This window comes from Aquarana catesbeiana, linkage group LG09 (assembly GCF_042186555.1).
Source record: "Aquarana catesbeiana isolate 2022-GZ linkage group LG09, ASM4218655v1, whole genome shotgun sequence".
NCBI classification, from domain to species: Eukaryota; Metazoa; Chordata; class Amphibia; order Anura; family Ranidae; genus Aquarana; species Aquarana catesbeiana.
The window spans coordinates 53,602,884-53,629,086 of record NC_133332.1 but is presented as its reverse complement, the minus strand read 5'-3'; the positions used below and the strand labels follow the sequence as shown (position 1 = coordinate 53,629,086).

At 42.8% G+C, this 26,203-nt stretch overlaps 1 protein-coding gene across 2 annotated transcripts in view; it reads right to left on the bottom strand.

Moving 5' to 3' along the window:
- LOC141107635 (estrogen-related receptor gamma-like) overlaps positions 1-26,203 on the bottom strand; it is an 80,772-nt gene that overhangs the window by 37,971 nt on the left and 16,598 nt on the right. The window contains exons 1-2 of one of the 2 annotated variants that reach the window (XM_073598508.1): positions 23,816-24,009; positions 14,148-14,521 (exon numbers count right to left, since the gene is read on the bottom strand). In XM_073598508.1, the coding sequence (XP_073454609.1) occupies positions 14,148-14,521; positions 23,816-24,009 (568 nt within the window). Of the gene's footprint in view, positions 1-14,147; positions 14,522-23,815; positions 24,010-26,203 lie in introns of those variants that run through there. The other variant, XM_073598510.1, reaches the window with a different exon arrangement.

Here is a 26,203-nt window from a genome sequence, read left to right as displayed (position 1 = left end):
TGGCAGCCAGTAAAAATTGGGCACTTTTCTCCTGCCAGTAAATGCCAGTGAAAGAAAAAGGTTGCCAGTAAAAAATATGGCTGTGACGCTTGGCCGAGACCATCCGAGTGCCTGCTACAGTGTGTTCGGACTGTGATGGCAGTGTGTTGGGTGAAGTCATGGTGCAAGGGAACGGAGCAGCCAGGGCCTCATGAGCAGTTCTGTGGAACGGGAGGAAAGCAAGCCGGGAGTGGACTGAAGGGACAACCTGGCATGGAGAGAGAGGGTCACTCTGACTCAGGAGGGGAGGTGTCATGTTGGTGAGGTGCCATCATCATCTGTGCTGTTGCACACTGCTGTTAGTGTCACTGGGAGAGTCAATTGCATGTGTATGTGCCACCCATTCTAATTTCTTGCCCTCTTGATTCCTGTCCCTGAGCTACTTATTTACTATATCGAAAATAAAATAAGTAATATGTTTTTGCCTTAATATCTACCTTAAATCACTTTGCTAATTGCATATTGTACTTGTTTGTAGCCTAAATACTAAAATTTTCACTTAAAACTGTCATTTTCTAAATTTTAAATATGCCAGTAAAAACTTGACTGTGCCAGTAAATTGTGGGTGTTGTGTCAGTAAATTTCAATCTGGTAGGTTGGCAACACTGGGCACTTCTAAACTGCCAGTAAAACACTGAGTGCTTTTGAAGAGCTTTTCAGGAGCTTTTGAAGAACTTTACATTCATTTCAATGGAGAGGGGCGTTTTTTTCACCGCCCTTCCATCGCAATGCCTCAGTGTGAAAGCATTCATTGATTTTAATGTAAATAGGTTTTCGTGAGCTTTTCAGGTGCTTTTTTTTAGCAAGAAAGCGCCTGAAAAGTGCCTCATTGTGAAAGGGGTCTAAGGCTTACCTATAGGTAGTGGAAATATCTCCTAAACGTGCGCCGTTTAGGAGATATTTCACTTGTAGTGCACCAATGTCGTCATTGGCGCATGCGCTGAAGAAACGGACCACCGTGCCGTTTCTTACCCCCAGCGTGTGCCGTGATTGATGACATGCGCGCGGGAGCGATGTCACACTGCTCTGGCCAGTCACAGAGCCGGAGTCCGCAGCCACGGAAGGAAGAGGGGCGAAGATGGACGCGGCCTGCACAGGGAACAGCGCGGGCTTCGTTTGCAGGTACAGTATCTCACAATAGTGAGTACACCCCTCACATTTTTGTAAATGTTATATTATATCTTTTCACGTGATAACACTGAAGAAATGACACTTTGCTACAATGTAAAGTAGTGAGTGTACAGCTTGTATAACAGTGTACATTTGCTGTCCCCTCAAAATAACTCAACACACAGCCATTAATGTCTAAACTGCTGGCAACAAAAGTGAGTACACCCCTAAGTGAAAATGTCCAAATTGGGTCCAAAGTGTCAATATTTTGTGTGGCCACCATTATTTTCCAGCACTGCCTTAACCCTCTTGGGCATGGAGATCACCAGAGCTTCACAGGTTGCCACCGGAGTCCTCTTCCACTCCTCCATGATGACATCACAGAGCTGGTGGATGTTAGAGACCTTGCGCTCCTCCACCTTCTGTTTGAGGATGCCCCACAGATGCTCAATAGGGCTTAGGTCTAGAGACATGCTTGGCCAGTCCATCACCTTTACCCTCAGCTTCTTTAGCAAGGCAGTGGCCGTCTTGGAGGTATGTTTGGGGTTGTTATCATGTTGGAATACTGCCCTGCGGCCCAGTCTCCGAAGGGAGGGGATCATGCTCTGCTTCAGTATGTCACAGTACATGTTGGCATTCATGGTTCCCTCAATGAACTGTAGCTCCCCAGTGCCGGCAGCACTCATGCAGCCCCAGACCATGACACTCCCACCCACCCTGCTTGACTGTAGGCAAGACACACTTGTCTTTGTACTCCTCACCTGGTTGCCACCACACACACTTGACACCATCTGAACCAAATAAGTGTATCTTGGTCTCATCAGACCACAGGACATGGTTCCAGTAATCCATGTCCTTAGTCTGCTTGTCTTCAGCAAACTGTTTGCGGGCTTTCTTGTGCATCATCTTTAGAAGAGGCTTCCTTCTGGGATGACAGCCATGCAGACCTATTTGATGCAGTGAGCGGCGTATGGTCTGAGCACTGACAGGCTGACCCCTAACCCTTCAACCTCTGTAGCAATGCTGGCAGAACTCATACGTCTATTTCCCAAAGATCTGGATATGATGCTGAACACGTGCACTCAACTTCTTTGGTCAACCATGGCGAGGCCTGTTCTGAGTGGAACCTGTCCCGTTCCGATCACCTCTGCGTTTTTTTATTTTTTGCGCTATAAACAAAAAAAGATCAACAATTTTGAAAAATAAAAAATATATATATATTTTTTATTTTCTGCTATAAAACACATCCAATTAAAAAAAAAATCTAATTTCTTCCTCAATTTAAGCCAATGTGTATTCTGCTACATATTTTTGGTAAAAAAATCCCAATAAGCGTATATTGATTGGTTTGCGCAAAATTTATAGCGTCTACAAACTATGGGATATTTTTATTGAATTTTTATTTATTTATTTTACTAGTAATGGCGACTAACAGTGACTTATAGCGGGACTGCAAAATTGCGGCAGACAAATCGGATACTAAGGCTGGCCATAAATGGGTCGAATTTTGAAAGAATTCTCTTTCTAAAAGCTTTTCTAAGAATTTTCGTTCAAATTTTGCACTGTTAGTGGGCTGCAACAACAGCCGATTTTCGTGCGGCAATCGAATTTGAGTAATTGGGCAAAAAACAAACGATTTTCTAATCAACGATGGGAGAATCGTGCGAGAAATGTAATCGAAAAAGAAATGCACATGTGCAAGAAAAAAAATTTAATTAAAGAAAAGAAGATTCCCAGTCATGAAAATTTTTTCTGTAGCAACATGAAGTGAAATTGAAGGCTTAGTTGGTCGAATTTCGAAATCAATGGTGGCACCATTCGGATCACAAAACACACAAAATTTCTGATTTTCAAAAGAAAATTCTTTTGAAACTAGACCATGTATGGCTAACCTAAGTCAAACTTTTGACACTTTTTTTGGGGACCAGTGACACTAATACAGTGATCAGTGCTAAATAATATACCTCCCACATTTTTGAGATGGGAACGAGGGACACCTATCAGCAAAAGTATGTAGGCATAGGACACACCCCCTGCCACGCCCCCTTAAATGAGAATTATTAAAAAAAAATGATTAGCTAAACCCACAAGTGCTTTTTTTACCACTATTAGTGCTTCATATTGGCTTTTTCAAATGCAGCAATTAAAAATTGGATGAAAGGATTAGCACTGAGAAACACTTTTTGAAAGATAAAAATTGTGTTTAATATACAACAATTTAGATCAGGCCAAAATGAAAGACAAATGAGGAGGAAAGAGGGAAAGAGGGACTTTGTTCCAAATCAGGAACAGTCCCTCCAAATCTGGGACAGTTGGGAGCTATGCTAATGACACTGGCAGGGAAGGGGTTAACATCAGGGGCAATCAAAGGGTTAAATGGGTTCCCTGGGAGTGCTTTCTAAATGTGTGGGGGGTGCTTGTACTGTAAGAAGACAGGGATCTGTGTTCCTGCTTATCAGAAACACAAGATCTCTGTCTTCTGCTGTCACAGAACGGCGATCTGCCTTGTTTACATAGGCAAACTGCTGTTCTGTCTGCCTCGGGAGCAATCTGCAGGTCCCGGCGGACATCGGTGCTGCCGGACCCGTTGATTGGCTTCTACTGTGTCCAATCACAGCTGGAGCTGGTCACGCGCCCCAGACCCAGAAAATGAAATCACATAGCAGGTACGTGATTTTGTGCTGATGGGCCACCCTGACTCAGTATATATGCACGGGGTGGTCCAGAAGCGGTTAAAGAGCCACCTTGGTCATCTAGGAAATATGCAGGACTAGGTGTTGAAGCCTATATTGACCAATCAGATCTTACTTTACTGAAATCGGAATAACTAGAGCATAAAAACAAATTGAATTCAGATTGGTTAAAACCATTTCCCTGCTCTGTCTTATAGAATAAACTCAGCATTTCCTATAAAGTAAACCAGCAACCCCCTTTGCACAAGACTTACAAAAGACCAGTACTCAGGACCTTGCTCCTAGATAGAAGAGTAGAAACTCTCTTGTTATCCATATGCAACGTAATACTGAAGGTCTGAAGCAGGTCTTCACTGCATCTGAGCACCGCAAACCAAAAACACTATTTAATTCATTTTTAATATTCAAAGAAAACTCCCCCCATCATCCAAGTCTCCTTGTTTTATTTTATTGAGAAATTATTTTGAAATACAACCCTAGAATTTCTGGCCGTGGCTATCTCGATTAAGGGCAAATGATTCATGTAACATTTACTTCCTGGAATCTATTGTCCCTAGCTCAAGCATGGATGCAGGAGAGTGTGCTTAGCTGAGAAAAAACATCCTCCTCTCCTCCCCTCCTGAAGACTCCTGGGATGTATGACATAATTTGCCTAGGCAAGAAACCAGGAAGTAACTGAAAAAATGTAAAAAAAAAAAAAAGTTTAAAACAAGTAAATATAATATACTTTCCTATCTATTTACTAATGCTAGCAGCATGAGGATTAAAAATAATCAATGTTGTTTGGGAAAGTGAAGTTCCACTTTAATCACAATAAATGATCCATATTTGACCATAGTATTTTGTACAATTATCCTGTCTATCTTCGCCTTAGGAATGAGAGAGCTATGTCCATTCTTAAAGAACAGTTAGTAGATCGCTTTTTCCTCTGTATGTGTTTCATCTGTCACAATCGCCCTCATGTAAAACATTTTTACCAGTCAGTTTGGTCTCCACTCTATTAGCAAGATTCCATTACCAGCAAAGGAAGGTGTTGCCTAAGGGGTTAACAGCTAATGCACAGGATACAAAAGGAAGCAAACTATTGCCTTTTCCCTTTCACTGGCCATATTGAGCCTTCACACGCAGATCAATGAGATTATTCCACCAATTTAAGGCCTCAGCTCACTTGCAACCTAAAGATCCATAACCTTCTGAGAGTGGAACACAAAGTGAGAAATGGGAAAGTGTCGCCGTACAGGAAGAGCATACACCGAAGGGATACCTCCGCCAGGTTGTGCCACCCACAGCAGGCAACTCCACCCGAATCTGTCCAGTCAACAATGAACAGTGATGGTGTCCAAAAGTGTAACAAGTCATAACAGAAATTATCTGTGGCTGATTGGACTTCAGTCAATTGAAATATGACTGTCCACTTTGGGTAACCTCACTTTAAACATCATTACTGACCTTTGCTCTGCCCTGACTGAACTAAAACTCTTGAACAGGAGTCTCCAAACTAAACTTCTAAACAAAGGGCCAGTTTACTGTCCCTCACACTTTAGGAGGGTTGGACTGTGGCCAGTGAAAATAGAAAATGCCCCATCATCATTGGGAATAGACTATGTCTAAAGCCCGGTACACACATTGAGATTATCGTTTTTTTTATTGCATGCTAGTCGCATATCAAAAATTAAGAAGTTACTCAACATACGAAAATTCTTGTACGACAGAATACAACTTCGGAAGTGATGTAATGTGTTGAATTGATTTGTAATGTATTCTTTCATTTTCGAGCATGCGTAGTCTTGCTTTTACGATTTTTTTTTCGGATGAAAACTGTACTAATTAATGAAAATCAGATGTTGTGTTCACTTATGATAAAAATGTTATAGCCTGCACCCTCAGGTTTTCTCTTCCGAAAAGTCGGAATTGGCTGTCAAAAGCGCGATACTAACGATCAGATAATTGGCCGGACGTTTGTCGTACGAAATTTTACTTCCGATTTTCTTATCGTGTGTACAAGCCTTAAGGCTTGGTGATCAGTGGGAGTAGACAAAGTCTAAGGCTTGGTGATCAGTGGGAGTAGACAATGTCTAAGGCTTGGTGATCAGTGGGAGTAGACAATGTCTAAGGCTTGGTGATCAGTGGGAGTAGACAATGTCTAAGGCTTGGTGATCAGTGGGAACAGACAATGTCTAAGGCTTGGTGAACAGTAGGAGTAGACAATGTCTAAGGCTTGGTGATCAGTGGGAATAGACAAAGTCTAAGGCTTGGTGATCAGTGGGAGTAGACAATGTCTAAGGCTTGGTGATCAGTGGGAGTAGACAATGTCTAAGGCTTGGTGATCAGTGGGAACAGACAATGTCTAAGGCTTGGTGAACAGTAGGAGTAGACAATGTCTAAGGCTTGGTGATCAGTGGGAATAGACAATGTCTAAGGCTTGGTGATCAGTGGGAATAGACAATGTCTAAGGCTCGGTGATCAGTGGGAATAGACAATGTCTAAGGCTTGGTGATCAGTGGGAATAGACAAAGTCTAAGGCTTGGTGATCAGTGGGAATAGACAATGTCTAAGGCTTGGTGATCAGTGGGAATAGACAATGTCTAAGGCTTGGTGATCAGTGGGAATAGACAATGTCTAAGGCTCGGTGATCAGTGGGAATAGACAATGTCTAAGGCTTGGTGATCAGTGGGAATAGACAAAGTCTAAGGCTTGGTGATCAGTGGGAATAGACAATGTCTAAGGCTTGGTGATCAGTGGGAATAGACATTGTCTAAAGGCTTGGTGATCAGTGGGAATAGACAAAGTCTAAGGCTTGGTGATCAGTGGGAATAGACATTGTCTAAGGCTTGGTGATCAGTGGGAATAGACATTGTCTAAGGCTTGGTGATCAGTGGGAATAGAAAATATCTAAGGCTTGGTGATCAGTGGAAGTAGACAATGTCTAAAGCTTGGTGATCAGGGGAGTAAACATTGGGGTTATTTACTAAAACTGGAGAGTGCAAAATCTGGTGCAGCTGTGCATGGTAGCCAATTAGCTTCTAACTTCAGCTTGTTCAATTCGGCTTTGACAAATAAAAAAACAAAAAAAAACCTGGAAGCCCATATTGTTTTCTATGCAGAGTTGCACCAGATTTTGCACTCTGCAGTTTTAGTAAATTAACCCCAATGTCTTAGGCTTGCTGACCAGTGGGGGTAAAAAATAATAATACATAGCACTTGTGGTGAGTAGGAGGAATAGTAAAAAATAATAAAAATATGGTGGCAGTGGCGCTGCCAAAGGTTAGTGTATTTGTTTAAAGTGACATGTGCCATCCAATACCCAATGTGCAAATCCCAAAGCAATAAATAAATGAATAAGTAAACCTGCTGTGTAAACGTGATGCGTGCTGTGGACTAGTAATGTCCTCCAATGACAAATCAAATGTTCCTTATAAGGATATACCTGTGCTATAAATTGACTTAGTACTGTTCAAGTAATACCAGTGCTAATATAATACAATCAAGTACCTTTAAACCGAAAAAAATAATTAATAGGAGGAATAGTAACCCATCATTGGTAATATTGGGAGGACTAGTGCCCCATCATTGGTGTGAATGGGAGGAATAGAGCCTAATCGTTAATATCAATGGGAGGAACTATGCACCATTGTTGGTGCCAGTGGAAGGATTAGTGCCCCATCATGGATGTCAGTGGAAGGAAAAATACCCCATTGTTGGTGTCAATGGGAGGACTATGTCCCCACTGCTGGTGTCAGTGGAAGGAATGGTGCTCCGTTGTTGGTGTCATTTGTCATTGAAAGGAATAGTGTCTTGTATCAGTGAAAGGAATAGTGCCTCAAATCAGTGTGAGGAATAGTGCCCCAAAGGCTGGATAAAGGCAAACAAAGGGTTACATCCGGCCTTTACCTTGGAGACCGCTGTTCTTAAGTATTGACACATCACATTTCTATATTAATTTATTGCACTTAATTGTACAGGCGGTCCCCTATATACAAACATCCAACTTACAAATGACTTCTACTTACAAACGGAAGGAGACAACAGGAAGTGAGAGGAAATCTACCCCTAGGAAGGGAAATTCACTCCCGTAAGAGTTATTATGGGAAAAAGGTACCTCCACTGATGCTTTATCACCAAGGCTTGTTTCCAACCCAAAATTTTCAAAATCGAATTGTCATTGGGACAGAAAGTGAGGTGAAATCTTCTGAACAGGGGCACAGAAAGGAAAACAAACATTACAGGGGTGTTAACCCTTCCCTATGCTATCCAAAAAAGTTTAAAAATAATTTTTTTTGGCTGGAGCTACACTTAAAAAATGTACCTGTTCAATTTAAGAACAAACCTACAGACCAGATCTTGTTTGTAACTCGGGGACCACCTGTATATCTAATTGGCAGAGAACCTTGCTATCCACTTATGCTAGGATATTCTCCCTGTACGTGTGGTCTCTGCCTGTGACAAGCTAGTACAGGAAATGGCCCATCAGTAGTTTGTATGATATGCTGTGATTTTCACTACTTGGAAGGCTATAGGGAGCCTATACTTGCACCACATAGCCAAGCCATCTGCCATATTGTGGCTCCAGTACTCCCATCTTCCACAGGGTTAATCGTTGGACTCCTAAGAGTGCTGTGATTAGGTGATTTCTCTTCACCTGTTTAGTTATGAAGATGAATCAATAAACATTTAATTATGTTGTTATAACCTCTGGCCTCATCCATCAGGGAGCTGTCAAATATTATTGTGTCTATGTGGAATACGGGGATGGCAAAATGGCAGTCGAATCAGCCTAGAATTACAGCTATAGACAGGCTGCCATGTCATTCAATACACCATTAATATTCATGATAACTCTCCGAAAAGCTCAGATCCAAGGCTGTCCCCCATAGGAGCAATAGCAATGGAGGGAAAGGCTCCATGTAACTGGCCAATCCCCTGCCCAGGACCACACAACAAAGATAACCAGAAGTTTATTACACTCCAGATAGAGATGGTTACATTTGAGTTACCTGCTGTAGAATCAATGTTTAAGGTGGACCTGTCATTAAAAAATAGTTTGAGATAACATAAGCAGCTTTATGCCTGCACCACATTTTTTCCTTTACCTTCTAAGACCTTAGGAAGCCCTGGATGTGTGTACATACAATAAGAAAATACTGTCCTTATCAACAAATCCAAGATCTAGCCTGCCTTAACTTACATCCCTGAATGTAATTTTCACCTGTAGGGAGGCATTCCCATAGTATGGCAGTACAATGGTGAAACGGCAGCAGAATGGTAACTGCATGTCAGCAGTACAGGGGTATACTAACATTCAAGTGTCATGTTTGATTGAAGGATAGCTGGGCACCATTGTGGCAGCCTGATATGCTATACCTTTAATAACAAACCTTTATATCAAGGTTTGGTGGTTGAGGGTAACACCGGAAGGGGGGGGGGTTGTTTTTAACCCAGGGATTAAAAAAAAATCTTGTTAGGGCTTACCACTTTAAGGTGTACTAATAATCCTTAAAACCCAACTGAACCTTAAATCATCTTAATTTCCTAGCACACTTACCAGTTAGCCAGCAAACCAACCCCCCCTCCAAAAAAAAAAAAAAGTTACACTGTCTAACAATTTGCCCAATAAACTGAGGTTTTAGTTGTATATTTGCAAATATATATGGAAATCGCACTGCCTTGTAAAGGCCCCTCTGTATTGTACGGTCCTAACTCTAGTTTCCAGTTCAAGGCCTCGTTCAGGCATTTGTACTTAAGTGCACACCAAGGGCCTTGTTTGCCCACAGGTGGTGTGTGCATCCCCATGCAGGCAGTCCCATTCATGTCAATTGGGACACAGCGGCTGCATGGACACAGCCATTGCTCCCAATTTGACACCTGTGTGGGTGCAGGTCCCCAAATGCAGACAGTGTGCCACCGGGGGCCCCTACCCACATGCACGCACATGGATGTCAAATTGGGAGCAACAGTTGTTGCAATGTAGCTACTGCGTCCCAATTGACATAAATGAGACTGCCTGCAAGGTGATGCACAGAAAAACCTGTGCATTCCTTTGCAGGAAAACGCAGAGATGCACAGGTCATTAATAACATTCAGAATATAACAAAAAAGTCAGTGCTACTACCCATACATCACATAGAAAGCAGAGATCCCAGGTGCTCGATCCACAGTCGCTGGCTGAGTAGGGAAATGAGGAAAAAGATGATCCGCACTCCGGTGATTGCTCTTAAGAAGTATAATATTTATTGACAAGCCACAGTGACCAAACGCAAATAAGAACAGTTGACGCGTTTCAGCCTATAAGGCCTTAGTCATAACCACCATTATGGTTATGACGGTTATGACTAAGGCCTTATAGGCTGAAACGCGTCAACTGTTCTTATTTGCGTTTGGTCACTGTGGCTTGTCAATAAATATTATACTTCTTAAGAGCAATCACCGGAGTACGGATCATCTTTTCCTCATTAATAACATTGATGAAAAAAATCAACAGCAAGAGTGAGGTCCCCTTGTAAGGATCACCAGAGGTGGAGGTACTGCTCTAGTGTAAGATCTTTCTACTAGAGCGGTTAATATACACTGTATATGAAATGGCAAATGGTTTGATATGCTTCCACCTATTCAGTCCTGTATGCTAAAACACAGTCTCCAATGGGTTGGCTGGTATGTAGAGCTGTCCGATTAATCGTTAAAAAAAACGCGATCTCGATTCAACCCCCCTCACGATCTTAATACAGCATTTCCTCGATTCAGTGCAGAGAGTTCTCTGCTTACAGCTGACAGCTGTCAAAAAAAAAAAAAAAAACAGGCAGCCTGCTAAGTTTATCAAAACATTGTCAGCAAGGGAAAAAAACTATAAACAAAGTATCTTTTAGTTCTTTTAGATCAAAGGAATGAACTTCAGTCTGCAAATGAGGTCAGTTTAACCACTTAAAGACCAAGCCTTTTTCTGACATTTGTTGCTTACAAGTTAAAATCTGTATTTTTTGCTAGAAAGTTACTTTGAACCCCCAAAAATTATATATATATTTTTAGCCCTAGAGAATAAAATGGCGGTTGTTGCAATATTTTATGTCACACTATATTTGTGCAGCGGTCTTTCTAACACATTTTTTAAAAAAAAAATACACTTTAATGAATAGAAAAAAATAAACTAAACAGTAAAGTTGGCCTATCAGCAATATTACCTGATTGCTATGTCTCTATCATAGCACTGCTACCAAAAGTTGAGATATTATATGAGGTATCCTTGCATGTATATCCAGTGAGGACCATGTGAAGACCAACATTTCAAGCTTTATGTCTATTTGTACTATTGTATGTACAGTGGGGACGGAAAGTATCAGACCCCCTTAAATTTTTCACTCTTTGTTATATTGCAGCCATTTGCTAAAATCATTTAAGTTCATTTTTTTTCCCTCATTAATGTACACACAGCACCCCATATTGACAGAAAAACACAGAATTGTTGACATTTTTGCAGATTTATTAAAAAAGAAAAACTGAAATATCACATGGTCCTAAGTATTCAGACCCTTTGCTGTGACACTCATATATTTAACTCAGGTGCTGTCCATTTCTTCTGATCATCCTTGAGATGGTTCTACACCTTCATTTGAGTCCAGCTGTGTTTGATTATACTGATTGGACTTGATTAGGAAAGCCATACACCTGTCTATATAAGACCTTACAGCTCACAGTGCATGTCAGAGCAAATGAGAATCATGAGGTCAAAGGAACCGCCTGAAGAGCTCAGGGACAGAATTGTGGCAAGGCACAGATCTGGCCAAGGTTACAAAAAAATTTCTGCTGCACTTAAGGTTCTTAAGAGCACAGTGGCCCCCATACTCCTTAAATGGAAGACGTTTGGGATGACCAGAACCCTTCCTAGAGCTGGCCGTCCAGCCAAACTGAGCTATTGGGGGAGAAGAGCCTTGGTGAGAGAGGTAAAGAAGAACCCAAAGATTACTGTGGCTGAGCTCCAGAGATGCAGTTGGGAGATGGGAGAAAGTTGTAGAGAGTCAACCATCACTGCAGCCCTCCACCAGTCGGGGTTTTATGGCAGAGTGGCTCAGTGCAAGACACATGAAAGCCCGCATAGAGTTTGCTAAAAAACACCTGAAGGACTCCAAGATGTTGGGAAATAAGATTCTTTGGTCTTATGAGATCAAGATAGAACTTTTTGGCCTTAATTCTAAGCGGTATGTGTGGAGAAAACCAGGCACTGCTCATCATCTGCCCAATACAGTCCCAACAGTGAAGCATGGTGGTGGCAGCATCATGCTGTGGGGGTGTTTTTCAGCTGCAGGGACAGGACAACTGGTTGCAATCGAGGGAGAGATGAATGCGGCCAAGTACAGGGATATCATGGACAAAAACCTTCACCAGAGTGCTCCGGACCTCAGACTGGGTCGAAGGTTTACCTTCCAACAAGACTGTTCTTGAATGGCCCAGGCAGAGCCCTGACTTAAACCCAAATGAGCATCTCTGGAGAAACCTAAAAATGGCTGTCCACCAACGTTTACCATCCAACCTGACAGAACTGGAGAGGATCTGTAAGGAGGAATGGTAGAGGATCCCCAAATCCAGGTGTGAAAAACTTGTTGCATCTTTCCCAAAAAGACTCATGGCTGTATTAGATCAAAAGGGTGCTTCTAATAAATACTGAGCAAAGGGTCTGAATACTTAGGACCATGTGATATTTCAGTTTTTCTTTTTAAATAAATCTGTAAAAATGTCAACAATTCTGTGTTTTTCTGTCAATATGGGGTGCTGTGTGTACATTAACCACTTCCCGCCCGCCCTATAGCGGATTGACGTCTGGGAAGTGGTTCTGTTATCCTGACTGGACGTCACATGACGTCCAGCAGGATAACATGCCGCAGCGCGCCCCCGGGGGCGCGCATCGCGGCGATCGGTGGAGCGGTGTGTCAGTCTGACACACCGCTACACTGATCTTGGTAAAAAGCCTCCGGCGGAGGCTCTTTACCACGTGATCAGCCGTGTCCAATCACGGCTGATCGCGCTGTCAATAGGAAGAGCCGTTGATCGGCTCTTCCTCACTCGCGCCTGACAGACGCAAGTAGAGGAGAGCCGATCGGCGGCTCTCCTGGCAGGGGGGGTCTGCGCTGATTGTTTATCAGCGCAGCCCCCCCTCAGATCACCCCACTGGACTACCAGGGATGCCACTAGGACCACCAGGGAAGGGGCAACGTGGATGGCCAGGTATGTACCCCATGGCCATCCACATGTGCCCAATCTGTGCCAATCAGTGCCCACAAATGGGTACTGATTGGCACTATTATGTCCATGATCTGCCCAGCAATGCCCAGATCTGCCCAGCAATGCTTTTTTCAGTGCCACCTGTCATTGCCCATCTGTGCCAACTGTCATTGCCCATCGGTGCCACCTGTCAGTGCCCATCTGTGCCCATCAGTGCCCACCTATCAGTGCCCATCAGTGCCACACATCAGTGCCACACATAAGTACCCATCAGTGCCACCCATATATACCAATCAATGCCACCTACGAGTGCCCATCAGTGCCGCCTATGTGTGCCCATCGGTGCCACCTATGAGTGCCCATCAGTGCCGCATACCAGTGCCACCTATCAGTGCCCATCAGTGCCACCTATCAGTGCCCATCAGTGCCGCCTATCAGTGCCCATCATCAGTGCCCGTTAGTGCCACCTCATCAGTGCCACCTCATTGGTGCCACCTCATCGGTGCCAATCAGTGCCGCCGTATCAGTGCCCATCAGTGCAGCCATATCAGTGCCCATTATTGAAGGAGAAAGTGTACTTATTTACAAAAAAATTTAACAGAAACAAAGAAAAACTTGTTTTTTTTCGAAATTTTCGGTCTTTTTTTATTTGTTGCGCAAAAAATAAAAACCGCAGAGGTGATCAAATACCACCAAAAGAAAGCTCTATTTGTGGGAACAAAATGATAAAAAATGTGTTTGGGTACAGTGTAGCATGACCGCGCAATTGTCATTCAAATTGCAACAGCGCTGAAAGGTGAAAATTGGGCTGGGCGGGAAGGTGTCTAAGTGCCTGGTATTGAAGTGGTTAATGAGGGAAAAAAATGAACTTAAATGATTTTAGCAAATGGCTGCAATATAACAAAGAGTGAAAAATTTAAGGGGGTCTGAATACTTTCCATACCCACTGTATGTTATTTAATTCCTTATAAAATAAGATTGAACAAGGACAGAGCAGAGTGACTGTTTTCAAAATGTAGCCAAATCAAACTGAAAACCTATTAAATTATATAAATGCATAGAAATGCGCATAGAACTACAGAAAGTGAGGATTCTCACCTTGTATTGTGCGTTTGAAGAATGCTTTGCAGGCCTCACAAGAAGCCACTCCATAATGATATCCTGAGGCTGTATCTCCACACACCAGGCACAGTCGCTTGGGGACAGACCTGAGAACACACTGCATGCCAGAGTCCTCCCCCATGGAAGGTGGACTGTCTGCAAACAACTTTTCACTGGTATCAGGGAATCCAAGCAGTGCAGTGGGAGAGTCCAAACCCTGAGATTGTCCTCCAACAGAGAGCCCATAGCTACTGCTGGTGTCTGACATCCCACCTGGGCTAAAGTACCCGCTCGTGTCCATCTGTAGAGTTGGGCTGGATGGCTCAGCTTTGACTTGAAGGTTCAGATTGTGTGATATCCCACAAAGAAACCTGGAAGACAACAAAGAGCATCATGAAACACCATCACAAACCATCAGTTTTACATTGCTGGTAAAGTGTTTTACAAGATAACCAATACCCATCTATGATACCAAGTTATGTCCACTTGCAATCTATGTAAGATCCAGAAGTCTCTTATTAAAATTTGAAAATCAGCTTCTGTGCTGCTCATCAATGTTGCATTTGGGAGGGTCTACTTGCTCAGATCATGTAGTCTGCAGTGACTAGGATGGTTCTAGGGATATATACGGAAATCTGTGCAGCCAACAACCCTTTAGTGTTATAGTAGGCTGAAATTTGATAGCATATGAAATCTTAAACTGAAATATGGGACGTGGTGTTGATTACTAACATTTTATGGACCCTACCATTTGGGTATATTATTACTTTCGTTTTTAACTGTAAAGTCATTTTTGATGTGAACCACTCTTTTACAATGCTTACCCTTCCATATTTTTGTTCTTATTTTTGGTTTTGCATTATAGATATTTGTCCTTCACAGAGAACTCAGAATTTCTCTCTTTCTTTTGTCACACAGCCCCCTGCATTTAGTTCCAGAGATCCACAGCTCAGGTGGGAGAATCTGTCCACAGGACAACTATTAGTCGTGCTCTCCACAAATCTGGGCTTTATGGAAGAGTGGCAAGAAGAAAGTCATTGTTGAAAGAAAGCCATAAGTCCAGTTTGCGAGAAGCCATGTGGGTGACACAGCAAACATGTGGAAGAAGGTGCTCTGGTCAGATGAGACCAAAATTGACCTTTTTGGCCTAAAAGCAAAACGCTATGTGTGGCGGAAAACTTACACTGCACATCACCCTAAACACACCATCCCCACTGTGAAACATGGTGGTGGTAGCATCATGTTATAGGGATGCTTTTCTTCAGCAGGGACAGGAAAGCTGGACAGAGTTGATGGGAAGAAGGATGTAGCCAAATACAGGGCATTCTTAGAAGAAAACCTGTTATGCCGTGTACACACGACCTGACTTTCCATCAGAATAAACTCTGACTTTTTTTCGACGGAGTTCCGACGGAGTTCCGCTGAAACGGACTTGACTACACACGTTCACACCAAAGTCCGATCGTTTAGAACGCGATGACGTACGACGGGACTAGAAAAAGAAAGTTCAATAGCCAGTAGCCAATAGCTGCCCTTGCATCGTTTTTGGTCCGTCTGAATAGCATACAGACGAACGGTTTTCCCGATAGGAATTGTTTCCATCGGAAAGATTTAAAACATGTTCTATTTCTAGGTCCGTCAGAATTTTCGAAAGAGGAAGTCCGATGAAGCCCACACACGATCGGAATGTCCGATGGAATGATTCGGTCTGACCATTTCTGGTCGTGTGTACGCGGCATTAGAGCTGCTAAAGACTTTAGACTGGGGCGGAGGTCACCTTCCAGCAGGAAAATTACACTAAACATACAGCCAGAGCTACAATGGAATGGTTTAGATCAAAACATATTGATGTGTTATGCCGTGTACACACGGTCGGACTTGTCCGACGGAAGCCGACGGACCAAATCCGGCGGACAATCCGATCGTGTGTGGGCTTCACCGGACCTTCACCTGACTTTTCCAGTCGCAAATCTGACGGACTTTAGATTTGGAACATGCTTCAAATCTTTACGTCGTAACTCCGTCGGACCCAGAAATCCGCTCGTCTGTATGCTATTCCAACGGACAAAAACCCACGCTAGGGCAGCTATTGGCTACTGGCTATCAACTTCCTTTTTTTAGTCTGGTGTACGTCATCACGTATGAATCCGTATGATCACACTTTGGTGTGATCATGTGTAGGCAAGTCCGGTCGTTAGAAAGTCTGTTGAAAGTCTGTCGGACGGGCTGTCGGACTTTTGTAGCTGAAAAGTCCGACCGTGTGTACGCGGCATTAGAATGGCCCAGTCAAAGTCCAGACCTAAATCCAATTGAGAATCTGTGGCAAGACTTAAAAATTGCTGTACACAGATGCTCTCCATTCAATCTGACAGAGCTTGAGCTATTTTGCAAAGAAGAATGGGCAAAGATATCACTCTCTAGATGTGCAAAGCTGGTAGAGACATCCCCAAAAAGACTTGCAGCTGTAATTGCAGCGAAAGGTGGTTCTACAAAGTATTGACTCGGAGGGGCTGAATACAAATGAATTCCACACTTTTCAGATATTTATTTGTAAAAAAAAAATTAAAACCATTTATCATTTTCCTTCCATTTCACAATTATGTGCCACTTTGTGTTGGTCTATCACATAAAATCCCAATAAAATACATTTATGTTTTGGTTGTAACATGACAAAGGGGGTATGAATACTCTTTCAAGGCACTGTATATGAAAAATTTCTAAAAATAAAAATATTGTATATACTGTATATATATCATGGCAGATACTTCATTATTGCTCTTCACATTAGGATAGGTAGACAGAATTGACCTAAAACAGACTACCTGGGACCTCACTGCACCTCCTGATTGTTTGTGACCAGCAGGCCCACCCTGATGAGTCTCTGCATGGAAAGGGAGGGAGAGATGACACTGATAGGAGGGACAGAAGAGTCAGAGCCTATTATAAGAACTGACATGAAAGGAGAACCTGTCTCTCGCCTTCTTTACTTGACATCCTGATCAATACCGCTCGATGGCCTTTGAAAGAGATGCTTAACATGGATTCTGTCCATTTGGATGACACCCTCTAGAGAATTGGGGAGGCAGGGACAGGAACCTCCTCATCTCTCAGAACATCGCAGACCCCATTTTGTTTATCTGAACAGCCAGCTCTGTTTTCTCCTTCAGTCTAGTCTTTAGAGACCAAAAACTGGAATGAAATCTAAAGGGACTGTCCGGCAATACAATGGCGTATATTCACCACCCCAATTATGGCTGAAACATTTACCTCTCAGGTGCCCTCCTTCAACCAACCCACGTAGATTGATTTAATAAGACAGTCACTGATAAAAAAAAACTGATTTCACCTGCTAAATCAACTAATCTGATATCTGATTGGCTGATCTCTTGTATGTCAACTGTGCTTTCCCTTTCATCTATATAGAGCTTTTAGATAAAGAGGGGTGGGGGAACTAAGGCAGGCTTTTTTTTTTTACAATTGAGTTTTTATTGAGAATTTTCATGTTGATTACATTAAACACAATAACATTTTTGGAACTCCGACTTTTCTTAACAGATGATAGTATACATAATAAATATAAATCAAAATTGGAAAGTGGTCCTTGAGTTCCTAAAACAGAGACATGGGGGGGGGGGGGGAGTGGGGTTATATAAAGGTACACTTGTACTTGTTGGTTCCTAGACAGAAAAACATGTGCCATGTATTTTGAACTCCATTATGATAGCACTGATGATATGCACACAAGGGCAAATTCTCTGCTGATAATAACGGTGGGTGCAAAAATGCACAGTGCTCCCCTTGTCAGTGAAGGTGGGTAACCCTTAAAGAGACACTGTCACTTCTCCCATTTATGGCAAAGCCATAGTGTATGTGAACCCATTATTAGTCCCCTCTCAAGCAATTCTGCTGTTCCTTCCTCCCTCCATCCCAGCTGGCCCCAAAATCTCCGGTCTTGGCTGGTGTCAGAGCTTAGAGGGAGTGATGATTTCATCCACTACATCTTGTGGGCCTAGAGATTGGCAACTAGGACTATTGACTGTAACTCGGAAGCAGGTGACTTGATCGCTCATACCCTTAAAGTGGTTGTAAACCCTCCCTAGTGACTTTTTACTATAGGTAAGCCTAGAATAAGGCTTACCTATAGGTAGTGGAAATATCTCCAAAACATGGTCTCCAAACTGCGGTCCGTGGGCCAGATATGGCCCTTTGTTTTGCCTTTTTCTGGCCCTTGGGACAATATTCCTCCCTCTGACATCAACAATGGAGTATTATTCCTCCCACTGACACCTGTGATGGAGCAGAACTTCTTCCTTTGATGGCAATGATGAGGGACTATTCCTTCCACTGACACCAAAGATGGGACACTACTCCTTTCACTGACACCAGCGATGGAGCGCTATTTTTCCCACTGACACCAATAATGGGGCACTATTCCTCGCACAAATACTAATAACTGGGCACTATTCCTCCTCCACCTAACCATAGGAGTGCTATGTAATTATTTTATTCCCACTGGCCATCAAGCCTGAGGCATTATCTATCCAGCCCCCTAAAGTCTGAAGTACAGTAAACTGGCCCTTGGTTTGGAAAGCAGCATCTTAGGAGCAGTTTCGGAGCGCTGTATTTAGTGCTCCCAATACCCCCTGCCCATTGGAATGAATGGGCAGTGCTTCCAAAGCGCTTGAAAAGCACTTCTGGAAGTGCTGCAACACTGGCACTTTTAACCCCTTCTTTGGGGTTAAAAGCGCCCCGCTAGCGGTTGAAAAGTGACGCTTAAACAGCGCTAAAACGCCGCCAAGACAAGCAGCGCTTTAGCGCTAAGGTGGCCATGGCCCCAGTGTGAAAGAGGTCTTAGTAAATCAACCCCATTGTTTCAGGATCTCTCAATTGATAAGCATATAACCAAAAATCTAGGCATCTGGTCAAGTTATCTCTGCTAAAAGGAGGTTCACCAATCCGAACTCTGATCCTCCCTTTGACTACGATCACCTGACCAAATGCCTGGGTTGTACGGTGTAAGTAAGGCAAACCATAAAGTGAAATAATACCATCAACCAGAATTCTTCTGCAATAAACGTAGCCCCGGTTCACATATATGTGAATTGGATGCGTTCCGATTTGTATGATATGTGAACCAAACCAGCTTTCTATGGACCCGGTTCACATATGTGCGGGTTGGCTATAGTGCGTTTTTTAAAGAGCCCTGTACATTTTTTAGTCTGGTTCAGGTGCTAATTCAAGTGTCATACAATTTAAAAATTCACACCTGAATCGCATCTGAACAGGTGAATGAAACCACACCGGAATCCTTTGAAAAATCGCACTGAAACTGGCCCCACAAGTATGTGGACCCAGACCTAAGGTTAGTTCATATGGGCTTCTGCACATTTCCTTTGTGTTTGTATTTTCATTATACTCTTGAATAAGCCAGAATGTGGTATATCTATCTCCCCATATACAAGGCTGAAAACTTTTTCTATCATTTTTATAGTTTTAGAGAAAAGAATACAACGTGGAATCATGTCTAAACTACTAGAAACTGTAGACATGCAAAGTATCACCAACAATCAGATTCAAGCTTCCATATCCCAAATGTTATTTTCCAGTGCTGATTTAATCTGATTGGTTGATGCAGTTGTTTCAGGTAAGTATTCCCTCCAACAGATCATGTTTTCTTTAAGGTGGTTTTATATTCAGGTGTTGGAATTTACTAAAATTAAAGAGTGTCGTCAAAACATTTTCTATAGTTTTGGATACCGTGGAAAAGGATTAGAAACCCTGTCTGTTGTTTACTTCTATGCAGGGCTCAGTTAGGACCTGTTAATATGTGCGGTAGTGCACCCAAATCATAGCGCTGATCAAGCACAAGATTTGGGTGTGAAACATGTTAGCTGTGCTTGTTGTTCACCACCATCTGCTGTATGGTTTATATTTTTATCTGGAATAAAGGTGATTATATCGGAGTGCAGCCATCCGGACTTTTTTCTTCCTGTGAATTCCTTTTCCAAGCAGGGCTGGCACCCGATCTACATCTAGAGGCAGCTGAGCAGCAAGGGAGGCGATCTGTTCCTTGAGCGGTACACTACACCTCTATGTATATGGTGTGGGGTGGTTTTTCAGGGGTTGGGCTTGGCCCCTTAGTACCAGTGAAGGGAACTCTTAAGGCATCAGCATACCAAGACATTTTGTACAATTTCATGCTCCCAACTTTGTAGGAACAGTTTGGGGATGGTCCCTTCCTGTTCCAACATGACTGCGCACCAGTACACAGAGCAAGGTCCATAAAGACATGGATGAGTGAGTTTGGGGTGGAGAAACTTGACTGGCTGCACAGAGTCCTGACCTCATAGAACACCTTTGGGATGAATTAGAGCGGAGACTGCAAGCCAGGTCTTCTCGTCCACATCAGTGCCTGACCTCACTAATATGCTTCTGGAAGAATGGTCAAACATTCCCATAGACACACTCCTAAACCTTGTGGACAGCCTTCCCAGAAGAGTTGAAGCTGTTATAGGTACAAAGGTTGGGCCACCTCCATATTGAACCCTACGGACTAAGATGTCATTAAAGTTCATGTGCGTGTAAAGGCAGGCGTCACAATACCTTTGGTAATATAGTATACGTATTTAGGCCCACAAGGTAGAGAAGGTCTTCAGTATTTACAAAGAGAAGGAATACAAGAACGCAAGCTTGGAGATAATGTATGGCTTTTGTCTGGAGGTTTAACCCAAGGTTCCAAGGTATAGTACAGTATTTTACTATAGTTTTTCCAGTGATTTATGAGCATTTAATAGAAACAACAAATTACACAGAACTAGAAAATGGTAACCACCCAACAAATCTAGATGCTTGTATTTAATGGAGAGTTTTTTAAAAATATCTTAGTTCCTCATTCCCATTATACAGTATCTGCAAATTTATTCATCTATCTCTACACACCAATTCCATATACAAAGATCCATATGGAAGGCTGATCCACTTGTCAATTATCACATAAACAATGCTGCTGAGTGCTGACGTTACTTGCTTCCCTTTTAAAAACTGTAGTCTATCAGCATTATGTTTTTTGTCTTGTAACAAATGTTAACTTGTTCCTCTCTGTATGTTAGAAGATGTCATCTTTCATATGTAATAAGTAGTAACTATATAATTTCAGCTTCTTGTGTGTTCCTGGCTGTGGGTTAATTTTTGCTTCAATTAGCATTAAAAATTGCTGTTGCGTTGGATTAATCTCAAAATGACACTTCATGACATACTGATACACACACACATAAATAAATAGACAGTATATATACATACTGTATGTATGTATATATATATATATATATATATATATACATACCGGTATATATATATATATATATATATATATATATATATATATATATATATATATATATATATATATATATATATTCTGTTTACTTTATATGGCTTAAGCAAAGTCCTACAATAAAGATTATATAACTATATGCATGTACTTTGTTATATTTATCTACACCATAGAACTTTTGTCCAGAGAACATTGGACCATGTGTGTTACTGCAACTTCCAGCATTAAATTAGGTAGCTGTTTTGATATGTAACTCCTGATGTAACATATCATCTAAAAAATGCTGCATGGATTATATGCCACAGCAATGTACATGGCAATCCTAAAATTTATAATGGATGATGATGCCCTGTATGCCTGACTTTGGTAATGTACCAAGTGATGCCCTATATTCCTGATTTCAGCAATGTACCAAGTGATCCCCTGTGGCCCTGACTCTACAAATGTACCAAGTGATGTGCTGTATTCCTGTCTCTAGTAATGTACCAAGGGATGCCCTGTATTCTTGACTCCGGTAATGTGCCAAGTGATGCCCTGTATTCCTTATTTCAGCAATGTGCCAAGTGATTCCCTGTATTCCTGACTCCAGCAATGTACCAAGTGATGCTCTGTACTCCTGATTTCAGCAATGTACCAAGTGATGCCCTGTACTCCTGATTTCAGCAATGTGCCAAGTGATGCCCTGTACTCCTGATTTCAGCAATGTGCCAAGTGATGCCCTGTATTCCTGACTCCAGCAATGTACCAAGTGATGCCCTGTACTCCTGATTTCAGAAATGTGCCAAGGCATTCCCTGTATCCCTGACTCCACAAATGTACCAAGTGATGTCCTGTATTCCTGACTTCAGTATTGTACCAAGTGATGCCCTGTATTCCGGACTCCTGCAATGTACCAAATGATGCCCTGTATTCCTTACTTCAGTATTGTACCAAGTGATGCCCCGTACTCCTGATTTTAGCAATGTACCAAGTGCTATCCTGTATTCCTAACTCCAGTATTGTACTAAGTGATGCCCTGTATTCCTGACTCCAGTACTGTACCAAGTGATGCCCTGTATTCCTGAATCCAGTACTCTACCAAGTGATGCCCTGTATTCCTGACTCCAGTACTCTACCAAGTGATGCCCTGTATTCCTGATTCCGGTAATGTGCCAAGTGATGCTCCATATTCCTGATTTCAGCAATGTGCTAAGTGATGCCCGGTATTCCAGACTCCGGTAATGGACCAAATGATGCCCTGGTACTCCTGATTCCAGCAATATACTGAGTGATGCCCTGTATTCCTGAATCCACTAATGTTCCAAGTGATGCCCTGTACTCCTGACTCTGGTAATGTACCAAGTGATGCCCTGTACTCCTGACTCTGGTAATGTACCAAGTGATGCCCTGTACATCTGACTCTGGTATTGTACTAAGTGATGCCCGGTACTCTTGACTCTGGTAATGTACCAAGTGATGCCCTGTACTCCTGACTCTGGTAATGTACCAAGTGATGCCCTGTACATCTGACTCTGGTATTGTACTAAGTGATGCCCGGTACTCTTGACTCTGGTAATGTACCAAGTGATGCCCTGTACATCTGACTCTGGTATTGTATTAAGTGATGCCCGGTACTCTTGACTCTGGTAATGTACCAAGTGATGCCCTGTACATCTGACTCTGGTATTGTACTAAGTGATGCCCGGTACTCTTGACTCTGGTAATGTACCAAGTGATGCCCTGTACTCCTGACTCTGGTAATGTACCAAGTGATGCCCTGTACTCCTGACTCTGGTAATGTACCAAGTGATGCCCTGTACTCCTGACTCTGGTAATGTACCAAGTGATGCCCTGTACTCCTGACCCTGGTAATGTACCAAGTGATGTCCTGTATTCTTGGCTCCAGTTATGTATCAAGTGATGCCTTGTAATTTCTGACTCCAGCAAAGCATTGTGATGTCCTCCTGACTCCAGCAATGGATTGTTGGCCCCAGAAATGCCACCCAACCCTAACTCTAAAGCCATTGGCCAAAGTAAAGACCAAGATAAAAAGTGCATTAACCTATCAAAACCAACCAGAATTTGCTGCTCCCATCGAACTAATCTGCTGAAATCTGAAAATCTAAACCTGTTTAGGTAACCACTTATCACTTTTATGCCCAAATTCTATAAGTCTCCTTCCTCATCCTCAGACTGATAAATCAGGAATAATTACAGAGTAATGAATATTTAAAATTAGCTATCCTGAAGCAGCATACTTTTAAAATAAGCCTGGACAGAAAGAGAAGGAGTGGTGAATCCCCTGAACAGCCTCCCTGCAGAGGTGGTAACATAGTGATCATCAGTTACTTACGAATGAGATGGATGCTTCTCTGTTTGGGTGACTGGCATGTCAAGCCAGGCTAACTCTAAGTAATCCATGTGGAGGGTAGACGAAGAATCCTTCCTGAGCAGACAAGACCCCAAGCTGTGCAGAGTCTCCTGCACAGAGAGATGGGAGAGCCGGACCACTCGCACTCCCTCCCTCCCTCCTCTCTGGATTTGCATAGAGTCAGCTGTAAGGGGGGGACCAGACACATAATTGGAGATGCACACACATTGGTCTGTAGGGAAATATTAAGCAGTTTAACAGTAATAATAATTATAGTGTGCAAATTAAGAGGCCAGATCCATCCCCCAACGTGTAAGCTCTGTGATGGATTGTTTAGTACACAATTTAATGGCACTTAGACAAAAAAAGAAGAGTAGAATGTCACATGGAATGTCTCCAACCTATTAATTTTTACAGACTTTATTGAATGCAGTGGGCTGTAATTTGGAAGTACAGTAAAGCTGGCTATACACCATTAGAATTTTGCTCAAAAATTTTCATTTTCAGAACGTTGTTTGATTTTCTAATAGTTAGTGGGGTCAAAACGAAGATTGCTTTTGACCACAGTGAGGAAAAAAAAGGAGCAGGATGGAGATATTTTCTTGAATGAAGGAAATTCTAAAGCTGGTCATAGATGGATTATTTGACGCATGGATTCCCGAATTGATTCTTTCGTCAACGCAAGCAAGGTGGTCAGAGGAATCCTCCCTACTGCTCTATAGTGTTCTGACAGCGGGGACGACTCCACTATCAGAATACACTGATCAGTGCTGGAGCTGACTGGCTGCATGCACTGATCAAATGAAAATTTTCCAAACTTTCTGCAGGAACGGCTATAGATGAATCAACATTTGGCCAACAATCTATCTATGGCCAACTTAACAGTGGATCCTACCTGAACTGTCTTTCTAGGTCAGCCTTTCTCAACATTTCTAGCCTAGAGGAACCTTTAAAATAATTTTAAGGTCACAGAGAACCTCTTCTAAAAGTATTCTTTGGGGGTCAGTTGAAAAAATGCCACTTACATTGGTGATGAGTGGGAACAATGCTCCTTACCTTGGCGGTCAGTAGGAAGAATGCCTCTATATTGGTGGTTAGTAGGAAGAATACCCTTTATATTGGAGGTCAGTGTGAAGAATGTCCCTTACATTGACGGTCAGTAGAAAGGATGCCCCTTACATTGAGGGTCAGTGGGAAGAATGCCGTTTACATTGGGGGTCAGTGGGAAGAATGCTGTTTACATTGGGGTCAGTGGAAAGAATGCCCCTTACATTTGGGGTCAATGGGAATAATGTTCCTTACATTGGTGGTCAGTCGGAAGAATGCCCCTTACATTGGGGGTCAGTGGGAAGAATCCCCCCTACATTGAGGGTCAGTGGGAAGAATGCTCCTTACATTGGGGGTCAGTGGGAAGAATGCCCCTTACATCGGGGGTCAATGGGAAGAATGTTCCTTACATTGGTGGTCAGTAAGAAGAATACCCCTTACCTTGGCGGGCAGTGGGAAGAATGTTCCTTACATTGGGGATCAGTGGAAAGAATGCCCCTTACATTGGGGGTCAGTGGCAAGAATGCCCCTTACATTGGGGGGTCAGTGGGAAGAATGCTCCTTACATTGGGGGTCAGTGGGAAGAATGCTCCTTACATTGAGGGTCAATGGGAAGAATGCCCTTTACATTGGGGGTCAGTGGGAAGAATGCCCCTTACCTTGGGGATCAGTGGGAAGAATGCTCCTTACATTGAGGGTAAGTGGGAAGAATGCCCTTTACATTGGGGGTCAGTGAGAAGAATGCTCCTTACATTGGGGGTCAGTGGGAAGAATGCTCCTTACATTGGTGGTCAGTGGGAAGAATGCAAATGCCCTTTACATTGGGGGTCAGTGGGAAGAATGCCCCTTACCTTGGGGATCAGTGGGAAGAATGCCCCTTACATTGGGGGTCAGTGGGAAGAATGCTTCTTATACTGGTGGTCAGTGGGAAGAATGCCCCTTACCTTGGGGATCAGTGGGAAGAATGCCCCTTACATAGGGGGTCAGTGGGAAGAATGCCCCTTACATTTGGGGTCACTGGGAAGAAAGTTCCTTACATTGGGGATCAGTGGGAAGAATGCCCCTTACCTTGGCGGTCAGTAGAAAGATGTCTCTTACATTGGGGGTCAGTGGGAAGAATGTTCCTTACATTGGCTGTCAGTGGGAAGAATGCCCCTTACCTTGGCGGTCAGTAGAAAGATGCCCCTTACATTGGGGGTCAGTGGGAAGAATGTTCCTTACATTGGGGATCAGTGGGAAGAATGTTCCTTACATTGGGGATCAGTGGGAAGAATGTTCCTTACCTTGGCGATCAGTGGGAAGAATACCTTTTATATTAGAGGT